General features: G+C 36.5%; 1 protein-coding gene across 3 annotated transcripts in view; it reads left to right on the top strand.

The window, feature by feature from the left end:
- The window catches only part of BRAF (B-Raf proto-oncogene, serine/threonine kinase), a 156871-nt gene that overhangs the window by 83600 nt on the left and 60621 nt on the right, over window positions 1–12650 (top strand). For all 3 annotated transcript variants that reach the window (XM_068549578.1, XM_068549577.1, XM_068549576.1), the window contains exons 4-6: window positions 2001–2104; window positions 2957–3059; window positions 12499–12647. In XM_068549578.1, the coding sequence (XP_068405679.1) occupies window positions 2001–2104; window positions 2957–3059; window positions 12499–12647 (356 nt within the window). The remainder of the gene's footprint in view (window positions 1–2000; window positions 2105–2956; window positions 3060–12498; window positions 12648–12650) is intronic.

Genomic DNA, 12650 nt, shown 5'->3' with positions numbered 1-12650 from the left:
TACCTAAGGCTTTCATCAGGTTCTCAGAAGTATTTGACACACACACATGTTAAGAATACCTTCTTTAGAAAGATTTCACTGATAACATGGGAACAGGATAGATTGGATGGGGTTTAAAACTAAAGATAGGGTTGCCAATCAAGAAGTTTTTGCTTTAGAGTAGGCAGAATATGAGTTGCAGAGGGAAAAAGTAAGCTTTCCCTTCTGTTCATTATTTCTGGAAGGTATGGCCAGTTCTCACGATTTGCAGTAGTTATGTTCTATACATTCCCTGCAAACACTGAATTAGTGAATACTGAACCATTGCTCCTAGGAGAAATGCAGGATTACTGTTATAAAGGAGCCAGAGATGGCCTCTTTATATTGGCCCCTAGATTGTTTATTTCTTCACAGCCGACTGGGGTCCATTAGCTTAAAAGTCACCTGGCACTTGTCTACAGTATGAGAGCTAGAAAAAGAAGGCAGTGTCACCTTGATTAACCTCAGCTGGGAAAGTATGCCTTGAGCAACTCAAATTTTTCAGTCCTCTGCGCATGTCTGCAAAAGCACTGCAAGTATTGATTTTGGGGTTACAAATAAATTTTAGCAAACAGACAAATTTGCAAATGCAGAGTCTATGGATAATAAAGAGGATCAACTGTACCAATCCAGTCTCTTGAATATTTCCAATGATGAACCTACTCCCTCATGGTAAACTTTTCCCTTGCTGGATAGTTTTAACGGTTATATTGAGCTAAAATCTGCCTCCTGTGTTTTCTAATTTTAGGTCCTAATTTGGCTTTCTGGATTGTTCCCCTTCAATATACTGTTTAGATTCAGCTGTCTTATATTCATTTTCACTCCATTTTCCCCCCTCTAGCATAAGTTTCCCAATCTCTTTGGAAACTTTTGGTTTGCTAAGTACTTTAGTGATTTAAAAGAATGAAACCTTTAATTTTGTTACTAACTAACATTTCCTCTGTCTGCACTCCCCTCCCCCCATAAAGACTGACCAACCTGAACTCCCATTGCTTCGCTTCAGTCTACACTGTGTTTGTTAGTCCTTTTTCAGTTTTACATTATTTGGATTAATATCTGGGGAGATGGGTCACTGGCAGAAAAGGCCAGGATAGAGATAACTTCAAATATACAGAAAGATTCTTATCTCTATTTTCAGTGCCTCTTTTCTCCCTGCTCCTAATGTCATGTCTCCTTCTCCTTAGGTTAGCTTCATTCTATAGCCAGGTTTTCTCAGTGTACTAAGGAAGATGGCCATTAGGGACTCCAGATTTCTGTCCTCTTGGAACACTTTAACTACAGTAGAAACAGAAACTTCTCTCACCCAGTGTCCATCTGTCAGTTAAGGAAAGAACTCTGGTACTGTTTGGGTCATATATCTAGCCCTGGATTAGGGATACGGGAAACTGATTAGCCAGCTTATGTCATGTGTAGCCAGAAAAGTGGTGACCCTTGTGATTGATGGCCTCTCCAGAACCATGTGGTTTTTAGGGAAGGGTGGGTTCCCAGAGGAAATAAAAGTGCTAAACAACTAAACAGCAAATATCAGCTATACACATTAAGACAAGTATTTTCTTCTGCTATGTTTAGGATCAGTAAGACATCTCTTAGGGACCATCATTATGATTGAAGGATTAGAGTTTTCAGCTTTGAACAATGTTGGATCAAAATTGATTTTGCTTTAACTGTTGACATCTATTATTTCTCAGCGGTGAGCACATAGGGATCTGTAGTATTTTCTGTTCTTTTATATGTTTAAGATATTTTGTAATTTTAATAAAAAACTAAAAATAAATTTTGCTTTGATTTAAGTTGGTGAGTAATAATAGATACTTGAGTCATAATTTCCCATTAATATTAAGTTAGTGAAATAATTTTCTGACAGAGTAATTCATATGACATTTTAAAGGTATTATAAAGGTAAATTATTGGTTTTTTTCAATGATGTGAAAAATATATAATTTATTTCCTTTACCTCATAGCATATGTTTATGATACCATAGGTACCTGCAAGGTGTGGAGTTACAGTCCGGGACAGCCTGAAGAAAGCACTGATGATGAGAGGTCTAATCCCAGAGTGCTGCGCTGTTTACAGAATTCAGGATGGGTATGGTTTGTATGTGATGTGAAACTTTGTTTAAAAAAGGAAAAAAAACCTCAGACATGGAATTTTGGGGTTTTCTGTAAGATCTTTACCCAAACCTAGGGTATTGAAAATCAACTTCAGGAAGAAAAATATTAATACTAAGTTAATTAGCCTAAAGAAATCTTGTAGGCCTTTTGAGGAGTTAACATTAGATAATTTCTTGTGATGATAGTGTTTGCTACTCTGATCAAATGACTTTGTTTAGGGTTTGAGATTCTTAAAATTTTTGAACTATTTTTTATGTGTCTTATTTGAATAATGGACTCTTTCCCACTCCTTTATTTTTAATATAAACTCATAGTTTCACAAAAGACTTACCAAAATTAACATTTTATATTGAACTGTTTTTCAGAAAGCATCTAAAATTGTGCCACGAGTCCCCCAACCCCAATTTTGAGTCCCGTTTTTTTAAAACAAAAAAGAAGTCTCCTTTTTGGGGCATATTGTCCCTTGAGTACTCTTTTTCTTTGAATGGATAGGTAAATCCGTACCTGTGATTTTTTTTTTTTTTTTTTTTTTTTTTTGGACCCCAGGAACAATCCATTTTCTGCTGTTGTAGGTCTTTTCTGGAGCTGACTTGAAGAAAAGAGTACATCTCTTTACCCTGCTGTTTGTCCAAGAGTGATACATTTATTTGGGGTAAACTTAAAAATTAATTTATTGCCATTTAAATTTCTAACGATGGAAGACCAGGGAGCCAAAACTCCCTCACCATTACTAGCCCCTCAATAACCAATTTTCATATCTTCAGCATGAGGTTTATGAAGATCTTTAGGTATGATAACCAAGAAAGGCTGTGTCTACGCTTTTCAGAGAGAAGAAACCAATTGGCTGGGACACTGATATTTCCTGGCTTACTGGAGAGGAATTGCATGTAGAAGTGTTGGAGAATGTTCCACTTACAACACACAACTTTGTATGTACCTTTATATTTTTTTTAATGTCAGAAATCTTCAAGTTCTTGTGAATGAATTTTTATAGAGAATATGAAGTATGGATGAATAATTTTGGCATTGATATTTTACCTAAGTTGAAAATCAGTTCTGCTATTTAAAAAAAACAACACATATTTAAAGAGTTTTGTTTTAATCATTATACTTTATTTTTAATTTAAAAAAGTAATAACATATATGTATGTATATAATTGACTCACTTTGTTGTACACCTGAAACTAACACAACATTGTAAATCAACTATATTTCAATTAAAAAAAATTTTAAAAAAATGTAATAGATATTCATTATTGAAAGAAAATTCTTAAAAATTTGAGTGGTACAAAAGTATATCAAGTAAAAATGTGAAAGTACCCTACCAGAGGTAAACAGTTGTTAATTGATTATTGTGTAGTCTTCCAAAGTCTTTCTATATGTAAAACATGTGTCTGTGAACCCAAAGTTTTCTCCTTTCTTTTTTTTCTCCCTTCCCTTTCCTTCATTATTTTCCATTTTTTTCCTTTTTTTGAAACTAAAAAATGGAATCATGTTTTGTATGATATTCTTCATTTTTTTTTTTTTTTAAGTTAAAGCATCATGGGCATCTTTCCATGTCAGTACACCTAGCTTTATAATGATTGCATAATAGTCCATAAGAATATAAATTCGGTATATTTAACCATCTCTCTTAATAGACATATAAGTTTTTAAGGAATCTGTTATATACATGGTAAATAGACTCTTCCTGCATACATCTTGACACACTTGTGTAAATGTTTCTGAAAGATAGACTAATGGAAGTGGAATAGCTCTCCTTGAGGACTGAAGAAAGATAGATGTTAAAGCTCTCCTTCAGTACTTCTCCCTTTATCTGGTTTTTGCATTTGCCAGAACCTAGCCTAAGCTAAGTGTCACCAGCATGAGGCCTGGAACAGTGGAACCTCTCTACCTCAGAGATAAGGTAGAGGGTACAGTTCCAGAGCTTGAGAACCTGTCCTCTAAAACAGTAGGCAGGAGCCAAGATTAGAGTGATCTGTAAGGCAGGAATGCACTTCTTACTTTTCTATATATGGAATTTGGACCACAGTTTATTTTTTCTAGATGGATAGTTATTGCTACCCTTTTGGCATCAAGTGTTTTCCCTTGTGCCGTGTTGATTAGTACAGCGGGGCTCTTTTGATTTCCTGGGGGGTGTTAGTGTTTTGGAGGCTCCATTAGAGGTGAATAATGAGATCAGGTTTGTGCTTCAATAGATAAGGTATCTTTTGGACGAGTGTAAGATACACCTGACGCCAATCAGATTTACTGTGTAGCAGATAGTTTTGTAATGATGATATAAGGAGTTCACTACTATCGACTTTTTTTTTAAAACCTGTAGAATTTTGAGAGGATAAATCTTAATATTTTTTATTTAAGTTTTTAGGAATTAAAAAAAAAAGTACTCTTTTTCTTATTCTTCTTAATTAGAAATTGGATATGAGGAGGTAAAAGAAGATCTAAGTTACTAACCTTAAGCAGTGCCTCAGGAAGGTCCTTGCCACAAGAGGGTAATGAAAGCAAACTGCCTGTTAGTTGCAGAGTATGGAAATCTTCACAACACAGTTGGAGAGCTGCCAGTTAATATTTGTTGAGATCTTTTCATCTGCCAATATTTTGTCTGATCTGGGGATATAACAATTAATAAGAAAACAGTATCCCTGCCTTAGAGTAGAGAGACAGATGATTTAATTAAAAATTTTCATAAGCACTCTTAATTACCGTGTATGTTTAAAGTGCTGTAGATACACAGAGTAGATTCCTAACCTGGCCTTTGAGGAGTCAGGAAGTTTTCCCAAAGGAAGAAATACGAAAGCTAAGGCCTGATGGATGAGGGAAGAGCAGATGAAGGGTGAAGGGAAGAGTACTCTAGACAGGGACTTCCCTGGTGGCGCAGTGGTTAAGAATCCGCCTGCCAATACAGGGGACACGGGTTTGAGCCCTGGTCCGGGAAGATCCCGCATGCTGCGGAGCAGCTAAGCCCGTGCACCACAACTACTGAGCTTGCGCTCTTGAGCCCGTGCTCTGCAGCAAGAGAAGCCCACGCACTGCAACGAAGAGTAGCCCCCGCTTGCCACCACTAGAGAAAGCCCACGTGCAGCAACAAAGACCCAAAACAGCCATAAATAAATAAATAAATATTTTTTTAAAAAAGTACTCTACACAGAGGGAACAGCAAGAAAGCATGTTACCTTTTCAGTTTTGAAAGAAGTTCAGAATGGATGATACAAAGTTGGAGAGGCGGCTGTTAGAGTGTAGTGTGTATATGGGTGGAGTAAGCTCGTGAGAGTCCTTGTAAGCTATGTTAAAGATTTAGACTTTTCCCTAAAATCATTGGAAATTTAATGATTATAATAGGCAGGGGAGCAGTGTGATTAGATTTGTGTTTTGGAGTGATTGCTCTTAGTGTCATAGGCAAGAGTAAGCCTGTGTTCTGCTTAGAAAGGGAAAGAAATCCTCTCCCTGCTTCTCTGGGCTGGCTTTTGTTGACTACTGCAGGAAGGCTGCTTATGCCTCCTGGTTTCATGGTCTGTTATAAAAGCGATTCCTTCAGTATATGCCTGCATCCCAGGAATCCTTGGGAACTGGCAGGGGGCAGGGAAGGTAGAGAACCAAGATTAAAAACTGATGCCATGTGTCCAGACCTTCCCATTTTCTGTAGGCACTAAAGTTAATGTCTTCCCTCAGACAGCCCCACACCTTACAAATTAATGAATGCAAATTGCCTGTTCTATGGCCCCCACGAGTTTACCATCCATGTCTTGAATTCCAAAATAAGCATAAGTTGTAGCCGAAAAGAAAAGATATACCTTCCTGTGCCCACCTTTATTGACAAAGGTATATTCACAGATAGAGGTATATGTCACTTACTCAATTTATGCTCAAATGCATACCCACATTTTCTCCTGCTCAGGTGTTTTTCTCTCCTTTCTGCTTTCCTCCCTCCTGCCCTCCTTCCTTCTCTCTCTTTTTTTCCCCCTTCCTTTACATACAGAAACAACCAGTTACACATAGTTTTCACATATAAGTCAGTGACAGGAAGAAAGACTGCAACTGAGTAGATTAAAGAAGCAAGAGAAATTAGGGCTTCATGAAAGTCCACAGGTTATTAGGCGATTGAGAGTATGAGCAGTTAGCAAAAAGGATAAAGTGACCATAAAATGCTGATTCCTGTGAATACGTTTTGTATTTTTCTGTGCTCTAATTTCCAGAGATTATGCTAGCAATATAAAAAGATGCTTGCTTTAGTAAATAGTAGCCACATAAATATTAAAGAAGATTTTCTAATTGCTTTTAAATCCAGAGACAAATGGAAAAGGAACAAAGCTAAAAACAGTCAGTTGTTTTCTTATATCCCCTAGAAAGTGATACATAGACAAAAAGGTGAAGAAAACAAGAGCTACTCTTAAAACTATCTAAATGTTCTCAAAAAGCCAGAATGGATGATGTGCCAAGATATCATTTTCTTGATGAAGCATTATTTTTAATAACATTTTATCCTGTTAAATATGTGTTTATTGAAAAGGGTTTGATAAAGTGGGTGTTGAAATCAATTTAGTGGATCATGAAAAGCATTTACATGCAGTAGAATGGATTAGAAAATTCTGATATGCATTATGTATAGTTAGGGTAATATTATTATATGAATACAGGTGTGTCCTGGATCATGATGTATTTTTCTTACTATTGTGTGTGATTAACGCTGTCTGAAAAACTGAGATGAATTGAGAATATACAGCAAAGAACAAAGGACAAAATAGAGTCACCCATGCTCTCATCACTCTCAAATAGCCATTGTTAACATTTTGTTATTTGTTTATCCTTTTTGTGTTTTCTGCTTCTTATATATACAAACCAAACAGTTTAAAACAATTTCTGGTTTTGTTCGTTATCAAGATAGAGCTTCCCTGGCACAGTTCTGTTTATGTGACCCATGTTTGGCTTCTGACATGGAGTTCTTACATGTTGCCTTTTAAGTTTCACATAGAGGAATGTTCACAGATACATTTAGGTGTTCTAATCCTCTAACAAACTGATAATTTGTTAAAAGTAGTTCTTACCTTCTTTTAGGTGATTTTCCTGTCCCTTGTCCTAAGTTAGCAAGTTTAGGTAGGGTTGATCTGATTTTCATATAATTATAAACTAGTTTTTTTCTATTATAAATTCCTTTTTACATTTTAATCAAAGTATATTACATTTTAATCAAATGTATATAGTTTTTAAGATAGTGCAGAGGGGTTTACAAAAAAAAATCATCTGTTGCCCTATCCCTTGTTAGCCTCTAATGCCACTCTCCAGAGGAAATGATTCTTGTTTTTTTTCTTTTTTTCTTTTTTTGTTTATTAGGTCCCATTTGTTTATTTTTGTTTTTATTTCCATTACTCTAGGAGGTGGATCAAAAAAGACCTTGCTGTGATTTATGTCAAAGAGTGTTCTTCCTGTGTTTTCCTCTAAGAGTTTTATAGTGTCTGGTCTTACATTTAGGTCTCTAATCCATTTTTGTGTATGGTGTTAGGGAGTGTTCTGATTTCATTCTTTTACATGTAGCTGTCCAGTTTTCCCAGCACCACTTACTGAAGAGACTGTCTTTTCTCCATTGTATATCCTTGCCTCCTTTGTCATAGATTAGTTGACCATCGGTGTGTGGGTTTATCTCTGGGCTTTCTATCCTGTTCCACTGATCTATATTTCTGTTTTTGTGCCAGTACCATGTTGTCTTGATTACTGTAGCTTTGTAGTATAGTCTGAAGTCAGGGAGTCTGATTCCTCCAGCTCCGTTTTTTTCCCTCCAAACTGCTTTGGCTATTCAGGGTCTTTTGTGTCTCCATACAAATTTTAAGATTTTTTGTTCTAGTTCTGTAAAAAATGCCATTGGTAATTTGATAGGGATTGCATTGAATCTGTAGATTGCTTAGGGTAGTATAGTCATTTTCACAATATTGATTCTTCCAGTCCAAGAACATGGTATATCTCTCCATCTGTTGGTATCATCTTTAATTTCTTTCATCAGTATCTTATAGTTTTCTGCATACAGGTCTTTTGTCTCCCTAGGTAGGTTTATTCCTAGGTATTTTATTCTTTTTGTTGCAGTGGTAAATGGGAGAGTTTCCTTAATTTCTCTTTCAGATTTGTTATCATTAGTGTATAGGAATGCAAGAGATTTCTGTGCATTAATTTTGTATCCTGCAACTTTACCAAATTCATTAATTAGCTCTAGTAGTTTTCTGGTGGCAGTTTTAGGCTTCTCTGTGTATAGTATCATGTCATCTGCAAACAGTGACAGTTTTACTTCTTCTTTTCCAATTTTTATTCCTTTTATTTCTTTTTCTTCTCTGATTGCCGTGGCTAGGACTTCCAAAACTATGTTGAATAATAGTGGTGAGAGTGGACATCCTTGTCTCGTGCCTGATCTTAGAGGAAATGCTTTCAGTTTTTCACCGTTGAGAATGATGTTTGCTGTGGGTTTGTTGTATATGGCCTTTATTATGTTGAGGTAGGTTCCCTCTATGCCCACTTTCTGGAGAGTTTTTATCATAAATGGGTGTTGAATTTTGTCAAAAGCTTTTTCTGCATCTATTGAGATGATCATATGGTTTTTATTCTTCAATTTGTTAATATGGTGTATCACATTTATTGATTTGTGTATATTGAAGAATCCTTGCATCCCTGGGATAAATCCCACTTGATCATGGTGTATGATCCTTTTAATGTGTTGTTGGGTTCTGTTTGCTAGTATTTTGTTGAGGATTTTTGCATCTATATTCATCAGTGATATTGGTCTGTAATTTTCTTTTTTTGGAGTATCTTTGTCTGGTTTTGGTATCAGGGTGATGATGGCCTCATAGAATGAGTTTGGGAGTGTTCTTTCCTCTACAGTTTTTTGGAAGAGTTTGAGAAGGATGGGTGTTAGCTCTTCTCTAAATGTTTGATAGAATTCACCTGTGAAGCCATCTGGTCCTGGGCTTCTGTTTGTTGGAAGATTTTTAATCACAGTTTCAGTTTCAGTGCTTGTGATTGGTCTGTTCATATTTTGTGTTTCTTCCTGGTTCAGTCTTGGAAGGTTATACCTTTCTAAGAATTTGTCCATTTCTTCCAGGTTGTCCATTTTATTGGCATAGCGTTGCTTGTAGTAGTCTCTTAGGATGCTTGGTATTTCTGTGGTGTCTGTTGTAACTTCTTTTCCATTTCTAATATTATTGATTTGAGTCCTCTCCCTCTTTTTCTTGATGAGTCTGGCTAATGGTTTATCACTTTTGTTTATCTTCTCAAAGAACCAGCTTTTAGTTTTATTGATCTTTGCTCTTGTTTTCTTTGTTTCTATTTCATTTATTTCTGCTCTGATCTTTATGATTTCTTTCCTTCTGCTAACTTTGGGTTTTGTTTGTTCTTCTTTCTCTAGTTCCTTTAGGTGTAAGGTTAGATTGTTTATTTGAGATTTTTCTTGTTTCTTTTTTTTTTTTTTTTTTAAATATATTTATTTATTTTATTTATGGCTGTGTTGGGTCTTTGTTTCTGTGCGAGGGCTTTCTCTAGTTGCGGCAAGCGTGGGCCTCATTATCGCGGCCTCTCTTGTTGCAGAGCATAGGCTCCAGACGCGCAGGCTCAGGATTTGTGGCTCACGGGCCTAGTTGCTCCGCGGCATGTGGGATCCTCCCAGACCAGGGCTCGAACCCGTGTCCCCTGCATTGGCAGGCAGACTCTCAACCACTGCGCCACCAGGGAAGCCCTTTTCTTGTTTCTTGAGGTAGACTTGTATAGCTATAAACTTCCCTCTTAGAACTGCTTTTGCTGCATCCCATGGGTTTTGGATCGTCGTGTTTTCATTGTCATTTGTCTCTAGGTATTTTTTGATTTCCTCTGTGATTTCTTCAGTGATCTCTTGGTTATTTAGTAACGTATTGTTTAGCCTCCATGTGTTTGTGTTTTTTACGTTTTTTTCCCTGTAATTGATTTCTAATCTCATAGCATTATGGTCAGAAAAGATGCTTGATATGACTTCAATTTTCTTAAATTTACTGAGGCTTGATTTGTGACCCAGGATGTGATCTCTCCTGGAGAATGTTCTGTGCACACTTGAGAAGAAAGTGTAATCTGCTGTTTTTGGATGGAATGTCCTATAAATATCAATTAAATCTATCTGGTCTGTTGTGTCATTTAAAGCTTCTGTTTCCTTATTTATTTTCATTTTGGATGATCTGTCCATTGGTGTAAGTGAGGTGTTAAAGTCCCCCACTATTATTGTGTTACTGTCGATTTCCTCTTTTATAGCTGTTAGCAGTTGCCTTATGTATTGAGGTGCTCCTATGTTGGGTGCATATATATTTATAATTGTTATATCTTCTTCTTCGATTGATCCCTTGATCATTACGTAGTGTCCTTCCTTGTCTATTGTAACATTCTTTATTTTAAAGTCTATTTTATCTGATACGAGTATTGCTACTCCAGCTTTCTTTGGATTTCCATTTGCATGGAATATCTTTTTCCATACCCTCACTTTGAGTCTGAATGTGTTCCTAGTTCTGAAGTGGGTCTCTTGTAGACAGCATATATATGGGTCTTGTTTTTGTATCCATTCAGCGAGCCTGTGTCTTTTGGTTGGAGCATTTAATCCATTCACGTTTCAGGTGATTATCGATATGTATGTTCCTATTACCATTTTCTTAATTGCTTTGGGTTTGTTTTTGTAGGTCCTTTTCTTCTCTTGTGTTTCCCACTTAGGGAAGTTCCTTTAGCATTTGTTGTAGAGCTGGTTTGGTGGTGCTGAATTCTCTTAGCTTTCGCTTGTCTGTAAAGCTTTTGATTTCTCCATCGAATCTGAATGAGATCCTTGCCAGGTACAGTAATCTTGGTTGTAGGTTCTTCCCTTTCATCATTTTAAGTATATCATGCCACTCCCTTCTGACTTGTAGAGTTTCTGCTGAGAAATCAGCTGTTAACCTTGTGGGAGTTCCCTTGTATGTTATTTGTCGTTTTTCCCTTGCTGCTTTCAATAATTTTTCTTTGTCTTTAATTTTTGCCGTTTTGATTACTATGTGTCTTGGTGTGTTTCTCCTTGGGTTTATCCTGTATGGGACTCTCTGAGCTTCCTGGACTTGGGTGGCTATTTCCTTTCCCATGGTAGGGAAGTTTTCAGGTGTAATCTCTTCAGATATTTTCTCGGGTCCTTTCTCTCTCTCTTCTCCTTCTGGGACCCCTATGATGCGAATGTTGTTGCATTTAATGTTGTCCCAGAGGTCTCTTAGCTTAGGCTGTCTTCATTTCTTTTCATGCTTTTTTCTTTATTCTGTTCTGCAGCAGTGAATTCCAGCATTCTGTCTTCCAGGTCACTTATCTGTTCTTCTGCCTCAGTTATTCTGCTATTGATTCCTTCTAGTGTATTTTTCATTTCAGTTATTGTATTGTTCATCTCTGTTTGTTTGTTCTTTAATTCTTCTAGGTCTTTGTTAAACATTTCTTACATCTTCTCAATGTTTGCCTCCATTCTTTTTCTGAGGTCCTGGATCATCTTCACTATCATTATTCTGAATTCTTTTTCTGGAAGGTTGCCTATCTCCACTTCATTTAGTTGTTTTTCTGGGGTTTTATCTTGTTCCTTCGTCTGGTGCACAGGCCTCTGCCTCGTCATCTTGTCTGTCTTTCTGTGAATATGGTTTTTGTTCCACAGGCTGCAGGATTGTAGTTCTTCTTGCTTCCGCTGTCTGCCCTCTGGTGGATGAGGCTATCTGAGAGGAAATCATTCTTAACTTTCAATGGTTTCTGTTTCAACCTCTTCTCGTGATTATTTTCATATTACTAAATAATAACTTTAAGCCACAGTTTCTTTCTTTATCAGTTTTAGACATTTACTTATGGCCAGTTCCATAGGGAATTAGATCATTTGTAACATTACAACCTTCCTCCTCTTTTCTCTCTTCCTCTGAAGCATTTTTGTTTTTTGCGGGTTTTTTGGTTCCTCCATTGCATACCTTTGTAACTGTAAGTATGCCATTGTTTCTTGTTCTGTCAACACCAATAAGCATCTGTTAACTCCTTTCTTTGTAGAGTTATTGAAGTGTACCTTTATTCAGTCTTTCACCTCTGTTTCTTCCTTCTCCTGTCATCTCTGCTTTTACTTTTATGTAGTAAAGCTTGATATTAGTTAGTCTTTTAATTATTTCCCATCTTCTTGACTTCTGAGTTTAATTGGTTAGTGGGTGGGAGATAAATACATGTAGTCCATCTGTTAGCTTGAATCCACTGGTTTTCATTTTAGTATCTTAGTGTTTAAGTCAGTTCTCATGATGTAAGCATATTAAAGATTTGTTATTTTAATCAAGAGTAAATAAGTTGATTTCTAAAAAGATTCTTACTAGTTTTTGAAATCCTCTACGATGTTTTACTTTGCAGGTACGGAAAACTTTTTTCACCTTAGCATTTTGTGACTTCTGTCGAAAGCTGCTTTTCCAGGGGTTCCGCTGTCAAACATGTGGTTATAAATTTCACCAGCGTTGTAGTACAGAGGTTCCACTGATGTGTGTTAATTATGACCAACTTGAGTA

This window comes from Eschrichtius robustus, chromosome 8 (genome assembly GCF_028021215.1).
Source record: "Eschrichtius robustus isolate mEscRob2 chromosome 8, mEscRob2.pri, whole genome shotgun sequence".
In the NCBI taxonomy this organism is placed as follows: Eukaryota; Metazoa; Chordata; class Mammalia; order Artiodactyla; family Eschrichtiidae; genus Eschrichtius; species Eschrichtius robustus.
Note: the sequence above shows the minus strand (reverse complement) of the source record. Positions and strands in the feature narration are given on the sequence as shown.